This window comes from Ahaetulla prasina, chromosome 1, assembly GCF_028640845.1.
Source record: "Ahaetulla prasina isolate Xishuangbanna chromosome 1, ASM2864084v1, whole genome shotgun sequence".
Classification (NCBI taxonomy): Eukaryota; Metazoa; Chordata; class Lepidosauria; order Squamata; family Colubridae; genus Ahaetulla; species Ahaetulla prasina.
In genome coordinates, this window is record NC_080539.1 from 49,434,287 (window position 1) to 49,454,173 (window position 19,887).

Sequence of the window (19,887 nt, forward strand, 5' to 3'; positions counted from 1 at the left end):
ATCAAAAAAATGAGCCATCAGTAATTGATATTGATAGACTATCTTTTTTCTGTTTTCCACTTTCGATACTCTAAGTTAACTAAATGCTAGAAGGTCAATAGTTTTAAACTACGTTATATAAACATCACTTATTGAAATTTTTCAAAAGAGCCATCTGCTGGTAGGAATAAAACCAGTTTTCTCCAGACAGCAGTCATATCTGTACTGTACTGTATTTAATTGAGGGAAAAAAAATCCCATTGCATTCTGTGCAATTTCCTTCAAGTCAACATGCATGGACCGAACAATACTGGCATAGTAATTAAGAGATAATTCATTATTGCATTGGGAAAATCAGTTTGAAGAAGCAATTCAGACTCTGGTTTATGTGAAGTCTTTGGTTAACCTCTTTATTTTAACCTCTCCCCCTACAAAATAACAGAGAAGCACATGTCAGAGACTCCCTTCAGTAAGTCAGGTCAGTTCCATATAACTGTGCAGCTGTTCTTGGTTTACCCCCTCATCTTCCTTCTGTCTCTTCCTCTCTTTAAGCCACATTTGAGTGCGGCTGTTAATGCGGCACCTAATGCATTATGTAAGAAGCACTGCGCCAGCTTGCTTACCCAGTGCAGAGGTCCAATGCAGACCTTGGCGGCCAGGAGAGGGACGGTGGGATCCGCAGGACGTAGCTTTGCACATTCTCTGAGCACCGAGACAGCATGAGCAGACTGGACAAGGGAGGAAGGAGAAACAAGAGGGAAAGGATAAGATGGTTAGACAATGCTCAATAAGATGCACAAAGGTTATTTATGCCAAATGCTTCTTCTTCCAGAGGACGTGTTTCTTGTTACCTGAATATTGAGACTTAGATTGGCTCTCAAAGCACATATTTTGTTTTTGAAGTCGTCTTACCTCCTGACTCCTACAGATCGGTGGGTGTTCAGATCAGGTATGGTTTTTGAAAAGCATGAAGCGAAAACTCTCCATCAGTGGTAACTCTGTATTATATTATTAGGTTTGTTTTACAGCAGGCCCCTAACAAAGGAAGAGCTTCAGTTGTATGGAAAAGCGTTGGGAATAGGTAGGATTTCTGCAATATCGGTTTATGTACAAATGTAAATATAGGTAAAAAGGGACACGGTGGCTCAGGGGCTAGGACGTTGAGCTTGTTGATCGAAAGGTCGGCAGCTCGGCGGTTCAAATTCCTAGTGCTGCCGTGTAATGGGGTGAGCTCCCATTACTTGTCCCAGCTTCTGCCAACCTAGCAGTTTTGAAAGCAAGTAAAAATGCAAGTAGAAAAAATAGGGACCACCTTTGGTGGGAAGGTAACAGTGTTCCCTTTGGTGTTGAGTCATGCTGGCCACATGACCATGGAGACGTCTTCGGACAGCGCTGGCTCTTCGGCTTTGAAACAGAGATGAGCACCGCCCCCTAGAATCGGGAACGACTAGCATGTATGTGTGAGGGGAACCTTTACCTTTTAAATATAGGTAGTCCTCGACTTACAATAGTTCATTTAGTGACCATTCGAAGTTACAACAGCACTGAAAAATGTGACTTATGACCAATTTTCACACTTACAACCGTTGCAGCATCCCCATGGTCACGTGATTTAGATTTGGATGCTTGACAACTGACTCACATTTATGGCGGTTGCAGTGTCCCGGGGTCATGTGATCACCTTTTGCAACCTTCTGATAAGCAAAGTCAGTAAGGAAACCAGATTCATTTAACAACCATGTTACTAATTTAATAACTGCAGTGATTCAGTTAACAAATGTGTCCAGAAAAGTCATAAAAATGGGGCCAAATTCACTTAACAAATTTCTTACTTAGCAACATAAATTTTGGGCTCAATTGTGATAGTAAGTTGAGGACTTGCTCTATTGAGAGTAACAGATAGGTAACCTAACAAGTTACAACTTGGAGCTAAAAAATAAAGCGGTATTTGTGTCCTAGACTAGTATTTATCAGTCTCGGTAATTTCCCAGAATTCCTCATCCAACATGCTGCCTGGAGAATTCTGGGAGTTAAAGTCCACACATCTTGAAGTTGCCAAGCTTAAGAAACACTGTCCTGGACCCTCGAGACAGTGTGATAAACACTCAAGAAAGAGAAATGTGATCTACAGCAGTGCCCACAATGTGTGGTTAATAAGTCAAAGCTCCACCTGGGTGTTTTTGTTTTTTTTATGTGAATTGTGATGAGAAGATAAGAAACAGTTTAAGGTTTAATTGCACCATCGCAGCATTGCCATATAGGCTTGTTTAATCATACCCTGAGGATATCCCAGTGGTCTACTTACACATCCTCCAAGTAATGTACAATATCTACACAACACATAAACACACCCACACAGCTCCCTTTTCAAGCTAGGTACAATATTCAGACCAGTTCCTCTCTTGCTGGATGCAACACAAGTCTGCCAAATATATATTTTTTCTAAAGTAGGAAGTCCTCTTTCATTTGTAGCCATTAATTTATAGTATTGATTTCTCAATACTAGAGATGAGAGGATGGAGTCATAAGTGAAAAGCAGCAAGTAAAGGAATCTTTAAAACTCTTGACAGTGAAGCACAAGAAAGATGTCACTGTGAACTTTATGGCACTTTATGGCAAAAGAATACTTGGCACAAAGGACCACATAGGAAATGGTGTCCCATCTTACCCAATTCAAAAAAAAAAAAGAAGAAGCAGACTCTTGGAAATTTATACTGTATATCAGTAAATATCAAAAAATTGTACTATGTACCAGTAAATGTCATAAACAATCCCCTTGGAGCTTATCAGTATGTCATAACAAAGACGATTGATTCTAAACAAGCAAAATTACTGCTATTACTGCTACTATTATAACGCATGTTTATTTTTTTTGTTAGCCACTCAATCACCTGTAAGGCTAAACAAGAAAATAAGGATTAAAAGCAGAAATACAACAATGTATGAAACGGATACAGGGGACCATGTCAAGGAACAAAATTAGCATTTAAAAAGCAGTCTCCATGGAGGTTATGAATCACTCTTTCCCAGCTCCTGCCAGAAAAGCTAAAGTCATTAGGGTAAGGGCTGTATGGATTGAAGGAGGGCTGCTATTCCAAAGAATAGGGGCACTTACAAAAAATATATGTCTCTTGGATCCTACAAAACAGTATCGCTTCATATTTGGGATCTGGTCCATAGTAGTCCTGCTGGATCTTACTGGAGAAAGGCAGTCCCATAGCTAGTCAGATCCCCAGCCATACACTGCTTTATAGATGAATACTAGCACCTTGAATTATATCTGGAATGAAATGGTAACCATTGCAACTCATGAAATAGAAGTATTGCAGGGTAAACGAAGGTATGTCCAAAACTACTCATATTACTGCATTTTGGATGATATGCAAACTGGTCTAGAATAGTACAATACATTGCAATAATTCAAACAATGGCTAAACCATGAGTAACCATGAGAAAGTCCTCACAATGTATTTGTGCAAATGTCATCCTGGCTACACCTGCAGTTGCTCTTCAAGCAAGTGCTGAAAATCCAGAACTCTCACTGGCAACAGGATTCTTTCTAGTCAGTCTTGCTAGTGTTGAGCCCAAGTCTGTTTCTCCCATCCAGACCCAAAAAGTCTCCAAGCACAGGGATAGGGCCTTCACAGTTTCATCTCTTCAACCTGGTCTTGAGATATACAGTTGTGTATCATCTGCATATTGATGATACTTGAATAAGTGCTGTCAAATAGCCTTGTCTACCAATCTTACATACCATAGATATTAAACAAATTTGGGGAGAATGTTAAGGAACAGGAAACACACAAAGCAAGGGCCCTTGGGCTCAAGGTCTCCTCTCCAACACCACCTAAAACTAATCCTTATGGAAGAAAACCAGCATCCCCCAACTCCCAGAGTTTGCTCAAAAGGATAACATGATCAATGGCATCAAAAGCTGCTAAGTTATCAAGTATGACCAGAGGAATCATACCACATCTACTTTGGTCCTAGCAAAGGTCAAGTACAATTAATGTTGCTTTGACATTGTACTCAGGCCTGAATTCTAATTGAAAAGTAGAGGTTGGAAATTGGTCAAAACGTATCTAGTACTGCTGGGTAAAGCAATGCCTTCTTGAGGTATTGTGCTGCTTCTAACAAGGCAAGGTAAACCACCTTCACTTTATTGATTGATTGATTGATTGATTGATTGTATTTTTATACCGCCCTTCTCCGAGGACTCAGGGCGGTGTACAGCATAGTTAAATATAGATATCAAAAATTTTAAAAAAACAATATTCAATTAAAAATCTGATTCAATAAGCTGAATATTAAAATTACTGAGTAAAAGTTACTAAATAAATTAAACCCCTTAAAAACCCCACTAAAAAACCCTCAAATTAAAAATTTATCATTAGGGAAGTAAAAATTCATATGAGGGAAGAGTTTACCATCATGGAAAACCAAGTGCTACCTCCAGATGATGACCCTAACAATTCTGAGGAGTTTCTCAAAACTCACAAACTCTTTACAAGTAATCAGGAAAGACTCACTGTAGCCAACTCAATATTCAGCTTAAGCCCAGCTTGGAGTAGGTCTTAGTGATTTTGTTCATCAGATCTGTAAAATATTCTTTACAGTGATCCTTAAGATGTTTTTCCTCCTCTAAAAGGGCCCAAGTAATGCTGTGTTGTCTTTATACAGAAGAGGAATTAATAAATTATGTGCCATGGGGTACTTCTTAGTCTTGAATGGGTTGAAATCAGATCACTGTTTCATATTATCCAGTTATGAATGCCATCTGCTTGCCTAGGCTGCTTTTCAAGCTTCAAGTTCAGACAGTCACAATTCACATCCCCAAGGAGAGCAGCCCCTTATTTGTGCCCTAGAGCTTGTAAGCATCTGGAGAGTTGGGATCAGTAGCTAAATAGACCAATAACTGCATTTAAATACCTGGTCATTTAATTTACTTAACATACTTAATGATTCTCAAATGAGTACTGAGATTTACCTGGAATTTCTGACTAAATCCCTATAGTGTATCTACTGTAAGCATAAACCAAAATGTTATATCTATATTATATCAAAAGATTGCAAATACTTGCAGATTTTAACTTTTTAAATTGAATATTAAAGTATATAACTATAAATGCTACATTTGCAGATACAAACATATCCAGGACAAACTACAGGAATGAATAGGTTTCCCTTTATACACTGGAGTTAGTCTTGTGTGTCCATCCCCCTTGGTTGGGTTAATGTGCTCTCCACATTCTGCTTTAAGTATCTATAAATTCCGTTCTGATTTGCTGCCAGATGGTGGTGTCCTGATTTAGAATATGCCTTCTTAGAATATGATAAGCAAAGTTACTAGTTAAACCCGTAAGCGTTGCTATCTTCCCACTTTCTTAATAGTCCCAGCAGTAGGAAACCATCTACCAATCCTGACATTACCATGTATTATTAATAGTTTCCTGTCTTGCGTTTTTAAGGTCCACAAAAAGCAAGATAGAAATAAAATTGACTCGTTTGAGTTCTGGTGCTGGAGAAGGCTGGTGTTGCATATTCCTTGGATAGCAAAGATGACTAACAAACAAGTACTGGAGCATATAACATCAGACGTGTCACTAGAAGACAAAATCACAAAACTGAGTCTCACTTACTTTAGCCATATCATGAGGGGGAATTCACTGGAGAAAGCAATTATGTTTGGCAGAGTTAGCGGTAAAAGGGAACTAGGCTGTGACGGTGGCTGTACACCATCAGAGGGGACACCAATCAGAGCACAGAAAAAGTCAAAGTAGTAGCGCAAGATCAAAAGATGTGGAGAGTCCTGGCCCATAGAATCAGCAAGAGTCAGACGCGACTGAATGGATCACATCATCACAAATGGCTTTAACAACAAGTGGTTGAGCCCACAGTATAGCCATCTTCAAAACGCTATCTTCAAAGCTGATTCCCAATGTTGGGATGCGACTAAATGGTAAAGCCATACCCCATTTCAGGAACTGGATTTGCAGCTGAGGAATGGGTGGAAGCTGCACTGTGAAAGAGGTGAAGCTGCTTCACAGTATCATTTTTTTTCTACCACATGGATTAGCTGTCTCAAAGGAAGCACTTGACAGCTGATGCATAGAGTGGATTGGAGATGCCTGTTAAATCAGTCTTTACTGGCCAACCCTCCAGTCCATTAGCTACCAGCTTGTTTTGAAACCCTTTGCTGTGCATCTCTTTTACCCTGCAGGTACCAAGCAGCCAGTGCATGTCCTGTCTGCTCACCCTCCAGAAAGGAAGAAAGTGTGGGCTTCAAGGCAGTCCCAGATAACCAACTGATGCAGGATTCATCTTGCTCTTTTTGATATACCTGAGAGTGCTGCCACCCAGCAACATGGGCAGGGAAGCTCAAGCAGATTGCTCTTTCCCTTAAATTGCCACTGGTTATAGGGAAAACAGGATGCGGTGGCTCAGTGGCTAAGACGGTGAGCTTGTCTATCGAAAGGACGGCAGTTCAGTGGTTAGAATCCCTAGTGCCATGTAACAGGGTGAGCTCCCGATACTTGTCCCAGCTTCTGCCAATCTAGCAGTTCAAAAGCAATAGGGATCACCTTTGGTGGGAAGGCAACAGTGTTCTGTGTACCTTTGGCATTTAGTCATGCTGACCACATGATCACAGAAACGTCTTTGGACAGTGCTGGTTCTTCGGCTTTGAAATGGAGATGAGCACCGCCCCCTAGAGTCAGGAACGACTAGCACATATGTGCAAGGGGAACCTTTACTTTTAAGGGGGAAACGTTACTTTAAACCCAAGATCAAGTTAAACCTGTCTCAATTGTGGGCTGGGAATAAAATGAAGGCATCATCAAAAACACACTGCAGAATAAAAGAGATTGCCAGGAAATGCTCATACTGTGCTTTATAAGTAGGAAAAGGTTCTAGGGAGTGAGGAAATTGGCGAAATGTGCCTATCCTTGGAACTATCACATATGTGATAATAGAGGGATAAGTGCCAGAAAAAAAAAAGGTAGGGTGAACAATACCATTCTGAAATCTAATTGTTTCTCTCCTTTCCCACTTTCTCAGTTATTTAGTTCACATTATATCATAACCCCCTCCTCTTCCAAGTCTTCTAAATATTCAATTTGTTCAGCCTTCATTGGAATGTTTTGAAGGCTTGCTCCATTCTTAAGATCTTTTATTCTTTTAGTGATGGGAGGAAGTCTGCAGTTTTAGAATTCGTTATCCTTCTTCTCCGTCTATTGTGTGAGAGAGGGAACCTATGTAAGCCATGACGTGTACTGCCTGAGCTTCAGGAATAAAGGAAATGTTTTTTAAACACAAAAATTTCTTTCTTTTATGTTTAAATCAACTCGATGAAGCCATTTTTAATTGGTTTCTGTGATACTGAATTCCATCTGGGCCAATCAGTATACCTACATGTGTGTTATATACTGCATGTGCATATGATCTTGTCTGATACTAGAATGAGTGAAAGACAATCATATACAGTATAAGTTATATATTAGAATAACAACAGAGTGCACAGTATTGTGTAGGGTCTAAATAATCAGATAATTAAAATGTTTGTATTCCTCCGTCAGACTGTGGGTGGAAAGTACATTGTTTGCAAAGTTCACTGCAAGATAGTAATAATTAGACTTATTAGTGATTAGACTTTAAACCACAGAAGAATCTCAATACAGTACAAGGGTGTTTTTTTTTAATGTAGATAGGGCTTCCATATTAGGATCCCTTTGAATAATGCTGAGACGGATTTTATCAATTCATTTTTAAAATCAAACATCTCTCAATTTTGGATTGCAATGCTTGTTTTTAATTTGTCACATCACACCTGCAATTCCTTCCTCCATAGAAGTTGAAAAAAATGAAAAGTGACCCTACTTATAACGAGGGTTTTGATGGTTGTTGTCTTTTTTTTTTTTTAAAGGAAGAAGTCTGCTGGATCTGATAAAAAAAATCTATGTTGGCCAATATTCCATAGTAGCTAACAATGATGATTCTATTAAGAAATAAGTAGGTCATGTGGGCAAGAGCCATTTCAGCTTCAAAAACTAGTATTTAGAAACATATTGCTTTTCATTCTGAAGACATCAGAAGGTCATTGTTAATAGTAGCCACCATTGCAACATCCTGCCCTGGAGGCATCCTCAAAATGTTCTTAGCTAGGAAATCTGGGAGTTATAATCCAAGAAATTCAGAAAGGTTTTAGATTAAGAAAGATGGGAATATGTGTACATTGATTATACAAACCTCATTACGGTATCATATTTTGGTTAATGTCAGTATGGTTTTGGTACAGATTTGCCACTATATCCAGCTGATGGGAACAAACAAAATGACTAGTGAATTAATTTTAATGCTCTTTGTTAAACAACCACACATACCCCTGCAAAATTTGCACCTTCTAATGTAAAGCAGTCCTGATACTCCATATTTGTTGTTCAACTCACAGGCTACAATCCAGGCACTGCAGCAATGGTTTTAGCTGGATCACAATGATTTTGCTGATTTTTTCCAGGCAACTTTGGAAATTTCCATGTGCTGTGCAGCTTTAAAGAATAATCTCTCTCTCTATTATACATGCCCCTGCACGTCTTGCAAAAATATTGGCCCGCATCTTCTGATTAACTGACCTTTGTACGTCTGTTGATTTAAGATTTTTGTTACAATCTTAACTTCTTTCCCTGCTTGTGCTATTTCAGGAGCTTTCTAAAACCTTTGCATCCTTCAGGGCTCCTGACTGCAATGCAAAGACAAATGTTTCTCCTTTTTTTTTTTTATAACCGGGTTACTTAGCAACTGCAGTAAGCTTTCATAAGGGGAGTAACAGAAGGAACATCCCAAATCAAACCCAACCCTTGCTGTTACAGCACAGGATTACATACACACCCACACCTCTCTTTAATGGTGTAGGAGAGTTTCACAAGACTATAAACATCAAAGATAGATAGCTTCTTATGCACTATGGTCACCTTTTTGAGCAATTTCATTTCCGCCACAGACATCAATATCATTGTTGTTCTTGATGATATTGATGACTGTACATGTAGCTGATGCTTCCTGTGTATGTTAACTATGGCAAGAAATGAACTTGGGTGCATAGCACAGGCAGAGCTAAACTTAACAACTGTTCATTTAGTGACCGTTAAGAAATTACAATGGCACTGAAAAAAAGTGACTTATGACTGTTTTTCACACTTACAACTGTTGCAGCATCCCCAAGGTCAGGTGATCAAAATGCAGATGCTTGGCAATTGATTCATATTTCTAAAGGCTGTAAGATCATGTAAGGTCATGTCATCACCTTTTGTGATCTTCTTACAAGCAAAGTCAATGGGGAAACCAGATTAATCTAACAACCATATTACTAAATTAACAAATGCAGTGATTCGCTTAACAACTGTAGCAAGAAAAGTTGTAAAATGGAGCAAAATTCACTTAACTGTCTTGCTTAGCAACATAAATTTTCGGCTCAATTGTGGTCGTAAGTTGAGAACTATCTATATCAGGGGTCTCCAACCTTGGCCACTTTAAGCCTGGAGGACTTCAACTCCCAGAATTCCCCAGCCAGCAAAGGCATAGGACTGGGTTACTTACGAGACCGGCTGCTGCTTCCAAATGCCTCCCATCGACCAGTGCGCTCCCATAGGGAGGACCTCCTCAGGGTGCCGTCGGCCAGACAATGTCGACTGGCGACCCCCAGGGGGAGGGCCTTTTCTGGGGGGCTCCTGCCCTCTGGAACGAGTTACCTCCAGGGATTCGTCAACTCCCTGACCTCCGGACCTTTAGACGCGAGCTAAAGACATTCTTTGATCAAAGAAAGAAGCAACTTAGAACTAAGGAGAAATTTCCTGACAGTTAGAACAATTAATAAGTGGAACGACTTGCCTTCAGAAGTTGTGAATGCTCCAAAACTGGAAATTTTTAAGAAAATGTTGGATAACCATCTGACTGAGATGGTGTAGGGTTTCCTGCCTGGGCAGGGGGTTGGACTAGAAGGCCTCCAAGGTCCCTTCCAACTCTGATGTTATGTTATGTTATGTTATCTTGTTTCATCGCGCAGGGCTGGCCTAATAGTTTTAATGGGGGCTTTTAATAGAGTTTAGTTTTTTACAGAATTTTAGATTGTTAGCCTAATTGAATAAGTCTTTTAATAGTGTTTTTAATTTTTGTATCTTTGTTTTATTTGGCTATAAACTGCCCTGAGTCCTTCGGGAAAAGGGCGGTATACAAATCAAAATAATAAATAAATAAATAAAATAAATAAAGGTTGGAGACCACTGACCGATATGGTCAGGCCTGGATTTGAATAGGGGGAAGTAAATCCAACTTTCCCTGTTCCAGCCCTAAAGCTGTATATAGTCTAGATCAGGGGTCCCCAACCCATGGTCCATGGACTGGCACTGGTCTGTCTGCAGCATGCCAGCAACTGGACCGTGCAAATAAGTGAAGCCCCATCCACAGGATGCAGGCAGCATGTAAAACCATGCCCCCTTCAGTCCTTGGGAAAACTTCTCTCCACAGAACCAGTCCCTAGTGTCTAAAAGATTGGGGGCTGCTGGTCTAGGTCTAAGCACGGGTGACAAAATTCAGGCCAAATTTATTTAATTACCAAATCTAATCTAATAGATGGGGAAGTTGTGGATTCCCACAAGCGAATTACAACACTCAGCATCCCACTCACCTCACTTTCTAGAATAGGAGCTTAAAGTCAACAATATATGGAGAATCACAGATTATATTTCCTGTTGTAATGAAATGTTTAGGATGATATATATATATATATATATATATATTTGTTTTCTGAGGTTTTCACGGGTGTTTGTATATAGGTCTTTGGTTGTTCGGGTTTTCTCCCGTGTAAAATTGGAAGTGTCTTGGCGACGTTTCGACGAAGTCTCATTCGTCATCTTCAGGCTTCAGCTTCGTGCTTCTGGGAGCAAATAACAAAGGTGCATGGAATGCTGTTATCTTCTCACCAAATTGCTATCTTTTTATCTATTTGGATTTACATGCTTTGGAACTACTAGGTTGGCGGGAGCTGAGGTACCTAATGGAAGCTCACTCCTTCAGGCAGTACTTGCTCTCGAATTGCCAACCTTCCAGTCAATAAGTCCAGTGTGTAAACAGCTCAGCCATCGGGTTTTCTCCCGCGTAAAATTGGAAGTGTCTTGGCGACGTTTCGACGAAGTCTCATTCGTCATCTTCAGGCTTCAGCTTCGTGCTTCTGCTGTTCTTTGATAACAAACCAAGGCTGGAGCATCTTTCAGTAATTTTGACTCTCTCTTCATCAGCGCACCTTCTGACCCTTCCTGAAAATCCGACCAAGACTAGGATTCATCACAACTATTGCTCCAAACGTGGTGACAGAACATTTTGTGTGTGTCGAATATCAAAAATTGTCATCAGATCCTCAGGAAGGGTCAGAAGGTGCGCTGATGAGGAGAGAGTCAAAACTACTGAAAGATGCTCCAGCCTTGGTTTGTTATCAAAGAACAGCAGAAGCACGAAGCTGAAGCCTGAAGATGACGAATGAGACTTCGTCGAAACGTCGCCAAGACACTTCCAATTTTACACGGGAGAAAACCCGAACAACCAAAGACCTATATATATATATATATATATATATATATATATATATATATATATATATATATGTGTGTGTGTGTGTGTGTGTGTGTGTGTGTGTGTGTGTGTGTGTGTATGTATGTATGTATGTATGTATGTATGTATGTATGTATATATATAATCCTAAACATTTCATTACAACAGGAATGAAACAAATATATATACATTTCTTTTCTGAGGTTTTCGCAGGTGTTTGTATGTAGGTCTTTGGTTATTCGGGTTTTCTCCCGCGTAAAATTGGAAGTGTCTTGGCGACGTTTCGACGAAGTCTCATTCGTCATCTTCAGGCTTCAGCTTCATGCTTCTGCTGTTCTTTGATAACAAACCAAGGCTGGAGCATCTTTCAGTAGTTTTGACTCTCTCCTCATCAGCGCACCTTCTGACCCTTCCTGAGGATCTGATGACAATTTTTGATATTCGACACACACAAAATGTTCTGTCACCACGTTTGGAGCAATAGTTGTGATGAATCCTAGTCTTGGTCGGATTTTCAGGAAGGGTCAGAAGGTGCGCTGATGAAGAGAGAGTCAAAATTACTGAAAGATGCTCCAGCCTTGGTTTGTTATCAAAGAACAGCAGAAGCACGAAGCTGAAGCCTGAAGATGACGAATGAGACTTCGTCGAAACGTCGCCAAGACACTTCCAATTTTACGCGGGAGAAAACCCGATGGCTGAGCTGTTTACACACTGGACTTATTGACTGGAAGGTTGGCAATTCGAGAGCAAGTACTGCCTGAAGGAGTGAGCTTCCATTAGGTATCTCAGCTCCCGCAAACCTAGTAGTTCCAAAGCATGTAAATCCAAATAGATAAAAAGATAGCAATTTGGTGGGAAGATAACAGCATTCCATGCACCTTTGTTATATACTCAGCAGGCACATGACCACAAGAGCCTCTTCAGACAATGCTGACTCTTCAGCTGTGAATTGGAGATGAGCACCGCCCCCTAGAGCAAGGGTCTCCAACCTTGGCTACTTTAAGACTTGTGCACTTCAACTCCCAGAATTCCTCAGCCAGCAAAGCAAAGTTGGCTGAGGAATTCTGGGAGTTGAAGTCCACAAGTCTTAAAGTGGCCAAAGTTGGAGACCCCTGCTCTAGAGTCAAACACAACTAGCAGGGGGAAACATTTATCTTTACTATTTTTTAACCTTTGTGATTTCCAGTCAGTCTTGGCTCCTGGTGACTGCCTGGAGAAGTCCCTGCAGTTTTCTTGGCAAGGAACCATTTTCAGAAGTGGTTTGCCCCTTGCTTCCTTCCTAGGGCTGAGAGTGAGTGCCTAGCCCAAGGTCACCTAGCTGGCTTTTTGTCTAAGATGGGACCAGAACTCACAGTCTCCCAGTTTCCAACCTGGTGCTTTAACCATTATACCAAACTTTCTTGTTATATATATTTTTCCTTTCCAGTGAAAGTGGGGGTGCATACAGTACGTGCACATCTCTACCAACAGCTGAGGAATAGACATCAAGAATCTGCTACAGTGTACTCTATCCATGAAAGCATATGTCGTAACACATTTGTTAGTTTTTAAAGCTGTTTTTGCAAAAATTCTACCTCAGTCTTTGAATACCAACATGCTCTGTCAAACTATATTAAATTTCAGTGGAGCTCCTCAATTTTGTATAACACTATATTTTTTTAATAAGGCCAGGAGTGGAAAGATAAATAGAGGCAATAGATTGCAGAGAAACCTCATGGTACTTTTTTCTGTGGAATATTCTTTGCCAAAATTGTAATAGCATGGCAAACATCAGCTAGGAACTGTTTGACTCTCTCACCCACGCAAAGCCTCCAAGTAAACAAGATATCGGCAAGAGCAGAGCGTCTATTTGCAAATCCTCCTCTTCATGCTGCCCAGAAAATATTTCAGGAGTCAGTTAAATGAGGCTGTCTTCTTTGCTGTCTTGTTAAAATACATTTACAGAGAAGCAGCAGGAGAACATACTGCAGATCATCAGATCCTATGTTATCAATTAGAGAGGATAATGCTAATCATCAATATAACACAAGACAAGGTCCATCTTATTCAGCACCTTTCCCACAGTGACCAACTAGATGCTCCTTCAAAGGTCTCAAGTAGAACAGGTGAGTAAACCCACTATAACTCCCATATTGATATTAGAATATGGAACCAGTCTCCTGAAGGTAATAATTATGTCATCATATTGCTACCAATAGCATTAACCTTGTGATGAAATGCAGTAAGGAAATGGGTGCACTTCAGAGAAGTAAAGGCAACTTAGTCCAGATATTATGTGTGAGAAAAAGAGAGTGAAGACAGCCCTTCCTTAATAGTTCACAGAGTATTTTGTAAATAGTGAACTCCTCAGTTTGGCAAGATTTTGTCTACAGATGTGAAACAATAAAGAACTTAGCTGGGAGGAATCACCACGTGTTTTGGTTTTGGGTCTGACAATCCTCTATGAATTTGTCCCATCCCATTTTAAAGATAAACTGGGATTATCACTGCATCTGTGTAGTTTATGTTCTATGAGATTTTTTTCACCTTTTGTCTGTGAATCTCCAACCATTCAGTTGTTCTGATGACCCTGGATTGTAATGTGATTAGAAAGAAGAAAAGCTGCTTGCTCATGCTGTCCATCATTTTATAAACATCTATCATATCAACTTTTCCTCATTTATATCGGAAATGAAACAGCACCAGATATGTAATTTCTCTGCTGTGATGTCCAAACTTAACATCAGAAATCATGAAGGGAATTAGAATGAGACAGAATTAAAACATTACCAAATTGGTGGGGTCGATGTTTTTAGAGAACAGTGGACCAAGTTAGAAATAGTCAGGTCCGCTCTGCCTCCTCAATTTCACACCTCTCAGGAAGCTTTACCCTTCCTGAGATTTTGCTGCTTGTCAGTCATCCACAAAGTTGCAAATTACTTGGGCCCTTCCTCCCCTGAAAGATGCCACTTAGTTCTGCTGACCTGCCTTTCTTGTAGTCCTCCCGCTTTTCCTTCTTGCTAGCACCCTGTCTTCTCATACAGAATCACTGGATTTTTTTTTTTTTAAAAGGAGAAATCAGAAAGAAAAAAAATCCTATCACAATAACAACTGGTTCCAATTTGTTGGAAACTAAATGTTATCTACTTCCCCACCTTGGCTACTTCCAGGTCATGTAATAGTCCAGCCGGTCTCTTCCTGAATTAGACAGAGGGAGAGAGATAAGATATGTAAGGAAGAGTCCCTGACAGAAGACCAGTGTCCTGCTCAGTATAAGTGGGCATGATATGTCCTTCCTTTTCAAGCTCATTTCCTTTGCTAGCAAAGAAGAAGAGAATATCCTTGACACTTTGTACAACTGAGAACACTGGAAGTTGAGTCACAGCAACTGGACTTCTTTTTCTTTTTGATTTCATCGTTTCAGAGAATGGAGCTACTTGGATAAGCAGTGAAAAGTTTGAATAGAATAGAATAGAATAGAATAGAATAGAATAGAATAGAATAGAATAGAATAGAATAGAATTTTTTATTGGCCAAGTGTGATTGGACGTACAAGGAATTTGTCTTGGTGCATATACTCTCAGTGTACATAAAAGAAATTTTTTTTCCAGTTGCCGTGACTCAATTTCCAGATAACAATACCTGGATGATTGAGAATCTTCATTGACACAGCTGAGAACAATTTATTATGCTGATAAAGTATAGATCGCTTTCTTTCTGCTTAAGGTATTATGGGTGGCAAACACATGACCAACAACTTCTATTAAAATACAGCTTATCATTATTCTTATTATTGCTATTATTATTCTAAAAAGAACAGGAATAGCATCTATGAGTAGATAATCTTAAAAGGGTTATTTTAGAGTTTTACTGTGTCACTATTATTGTTCTCACCAAAAGTGATTTTACTTTTCAAAGACCCACCGATAAATTCATAAAGAAAACAAATTTGAACCTTATTATTGATTTGCCTCATTATTTCATTTATATTTCTCAAATATGTTTGCATGTTGTAACTCAAAACATCTGACTGATTTCTCATTCAAATAAAATTAATATTATCTGGATCTTGCTGATACTGGCTTTCTGGCTAGCCCTGGAATACTAATATGAAGAGATTTAACAAAATAGCTTTAGGGTTCCTTATAGGCATATACTGCATACATCATGATGGCTGGGATGATCGGAGTTATAGCTTAGTACATTTGGAAGATGCTAGTCAGAAATAAAATTGGGAACAGCAATTCAGTCGTTGAGCAAGTGGTCACTAAGTGAAACCATGACTGTGCTTATGATCGTACTTCAGTTTTCCTTTGCTTTAAAGACCTGTTGAGGTTGTAAGTGTGAGGATTGGTTGTAAAGTTATTTTTTCATCACTGTCCTAACTGTGAATGGTTGCTAAATGAGGAAGTTAAGAAACGAAATGTATGTGTACTCTAACCCAGGGGTCTCCAACCTTGGCAACTTGAAGACTTGTGGACTTCAACTCCCAGAGTACATCAGCCAGCTTTGCCAAGGTTGGAGACCCCTGCTCTAAGCAAGTGGCTAGCTGAAGCTGGGCCTGGAAGAAGGATATAAGAGTCTCTATCGTTTTGATTTTAATGCAGCATTTATTGAAAAATGCAGGGATATTATCTCCTGGAACAATATGTAGGGTAAATCTTGGTGATCATCTAATCAACCTCAGTGGTCAACTCAGCAATGCTGGGTATCATCTTTGATAGATGATGTCCACTTCTTTTTAAATATTTCCAGTAATGGATTGCTCACCATTCTCCATGCTAGCCTATCTCAGGTAAAAAACTGAAGGTCATGGTTAATTTGTGCGTAAAGAACAAGTGCTTAGCTCTGCCTCTAAGCTGTGCTTGTTGAACAGAATGGTAGAAAGTAAGGGAGACAGTACTTTCCATACTCCTCTAGGCTTGGTAAAATCCACTTGTAACAAGGCCACTTTCTTTTCCCATTTTAATGCCTTCCATTGTGTCTTTTCTTTTTTTGAAAAAGAAATAAAATAAAGATCACATTGAAGTTCTTAAGTTTTCTATTAGTTTAGTTGTTAAGTGTTTTTCTCTTTCTAGTTGTCTGATTTGTATTTATATCTAGAATACAAAATATAATAATTATACACATGTCCTGTAGACCCTAATATATTATATAGAGTGACAGTCCTTCTGCTGGAGATCAGAAAAGATCCTCAGCATATTTAGCAGTATCTTTAAAAAGAAAGATATGATTTTACCTACACATTTGCATTTGACTAATATACATGCTTCAAACTATTCTCTTTTGCAATAAGTAATGTTATGTAAAGTGCAAACGGAGACAAGAAATTATAGAAAAAATAAACCAAATAAATTAAAACATGAGATAAGAAAAAATAGCTAAATCTAGTTTGTAGGAATATTAATCACTGTAACTCTCAGTATCTTCCTATCCTTATCAACCATCCTTAACTTCATGATGTCCATACATTATGACTTATGATGCCTTTTGTTCTTTACATTTCTTCCCTCCCATCATAATTGGATCATAAATCCAATCATAAATACCATCCATTAATTTCCTATTTTCCCCTTCCTCTTGTAGTATTCATTCTTCCTTCATATATTTGTTTTGCTATTTGATCCTTATCCATTCTGTCTACCTCTCAATGTGACCAAATACAGCATTCTTGATCTTATCACTTCTGGTTTTGCTATCCACACAAGTATCTTAAAGGGACATCATTCCATGCTCAGTATTGAACAATTAGCTTATTACATTAAAAGCACTATTTACTTCTATCTTGTATTGCTCTATTCTTATTCAATGACCAACTTTCACCACCAGATTCATGAAAAATATCCCATAATTTAATTCTGTTCACTTACCTTACATTTTATCTAAATCAACAAATGCATAACATCAGATTTATACAAGTTTCAATGCCTTAGTGAAGAATAAAATCTGGCTGGTGCATCCCCAAAACGTTGTTTGTCAGAAGCCCTTGGAAGGGTCTTAAATGGGGACCACATGACCCCGGCATGCAGTAACTGTTGGAAACATATGGCAGTTGCCAAGCATCCAAATTTTGATCATATGATCATGGGGACATTGCAACAATCTTAAGTGTGGGCAGCAGTTATAAGTCACTTTTTTCAGCACTGTCATAACTTTTAAACAGTCATTACACAAATGATTGTAAGTCAAGGACTATTTATAGTCAAGGTAGTCCTCAATTTACAATCGCAACTGGGATTGGAGTTTTCACTGCAAGTTAGTGCAGTCTTAAAGTGAGTCATCACTTTAAGCATACAATTTTGCAACTTTTTTTTTTTTTACCATGGACATTAATAGAATCTGGTTTCCTGAACTGACTTAGCTTGTTGGAAGCTGGCTGGGAAAGTCACAAATCATGATCCCATGATGGCAAGGCACTGCAAAAGGGAACCAGCTGCCAAGTGCCTAAATTCAATCATGTGACCATGGGAGTGGTGCAGCAATCATAACTTCAAGGATGGGTTATAAGTCAGTTTTTCCAAGGATGTTGTAATTTCCAACCATTGTTAAATGAGCAGTTGTAAGTCAAGGACAATCTGCACCTGTATGGAAAATAGAATACCTGCAGAACCTAAACTAGAAATTAAAATGATCTAAAAACACCATTGGACACAAAAGTTGCTATGCATTAAAAACCTTCCTAGGAAACAGTCTGATCTGTCTGTTGACTAATAGAGAACTGTGCTAGCTTTGGGCCATGAGAACACTCATCAGTATGAGACAAACATAGGGTTCTCTCTTGGGGCAGATCAACAGAACTAGACAGTCATAGCCTCTTCATTTCTAAAATGGTACCCTATTTCAACCTTTCTACTGCTTAAAGGATTTCACTTTTCAATGGCCCAATTCTACTGAAGATACCGTGAGCTCTTAGTTGGGTTTCTCCCTCCTCACTCCTAATGTGGAAGACAATCAGTACATAAATATAGTAATTATTAAGTTAGCTCACTACTAAACAGTATTCAGTTTGGTCTCATGTTCTGTCCAGCTCTCTACTCTACCGCACATAATTATCTGACCTGGAAGAAACAATCCATTCACATGATGACATGGCCAAGGAAAAATATCACAAACTAAGATCCAAAGCTCATGGGTCACTTGAAGCTTAATTTGGATATATGAATATACATATAGTTTGTTAAAGACCACCTTGATGTTTCATTAATGAGCTGACCAGCAAGATGGATTTCTATTAAGAGTTGCTTTGCAACAAGATGGTCAGCAAATTTTTTTAATAAAGTTGTAATTTCAATAGCTTAATATTTTAAATGCAATATTTTATTAAATGTGAAATAAGCAGAATGGAATGCTGAATCAAAACAATCTTGTTTAGCAATGAACATAATCTATATAGATTAAGAAATTCTCTGCTTATACTTAAAAGAATATATTTTTTTTCAAAATGTGAAGGTGTCTGGGGAAATAGAAGGACTCATCAAACTGTTTCTGTGATAATCACAGATTTATGAGTCCCATTTTCAGCACTACATATATGAAAGTAAACCTCAGATGTAAGATCTTGTTTAATAAAGTTTGGACTTGGCTGTGATCCAGGGCAATTTAAAAAAGATATTTTGTTTTTAGTGGCTTCACTGGAGAAGATTATCTTTGCTGATCATTCCTTTCCCCTAGCCCTGAATCTCTGGCATCATGGTGCATAGTAAAAATTGTAATTTCCACAGTTCTCCAAATTATTTCTCTCCCTCTTGAATACAGTATGACTCTCTTGCTAACATTTTGGAAGTAGGATTGAAAGACTGTTAGATAAACGACATTTTTTTCTGCCAGAGTCTTTCATAGACTGATAGAATTCTAGACTTGAAAGGCATCACAAGGATAATCTAATTTAATGTTTCTCAACCTTGGCAATTTTAAGATATGTGAACTTCATTGCCATGGCTGAGAAACATTAGCTACTACAATCCTCTTCAAGGTGCAGGAAAACCAATTAAACTATTCATGAAAGGTGGCCATCTAGTTGTTCTTAAAAATCTTTAGCTGTCAAGATCTCACAGCCTCCAGATTTAGACTTTTCGTTTGCCGTATAGTTCTTACTATCAGGAAGTTTTCTTTATATTGTCCCAATAATAATACACAAATATAATGTCACTTAATTCTAGGATATTTCATCAGTTTAGGAATTAGCCTGAAAGAGATCTAGATAGAAGAACATCTAAATCTTCTGGTTGATCATTAGGCAATTTTCATACATTGGCAAGGCTTTTTGAGTCCCACTTCTACAACAACAAAAGCAGAATATTTTTCTCCATTTAAGTTTGGCTGCTGAAATTT

The 19,887-nt window shown here is 38.7% G+C and overlaps 1 protein-coding gene across 2 annotated transcripts in view; it reads right to left on the reverse strand.

Annotated features, from left to right (window-relative positions):
- Window positions 1-19,887, reverse strand: part of TTC7A (tetratricopeptide repeat domain 7A) — a 197,774-nt gene that overhangs the window by 130,620 nt on the left and 47,267 nt on the right. For both annotated transcript variants that reach the window (XM_058165184.1, XM_058165183.1), the window contains one exon: window positions 603-707. In XM_058165184.1, the coding sequence (XP_058021167.1) occupies window positions 603-707 (105 nt within the window). The remainder of the gene's footprint in view (window positions 1-602; window positions 708-19,887) is intronic.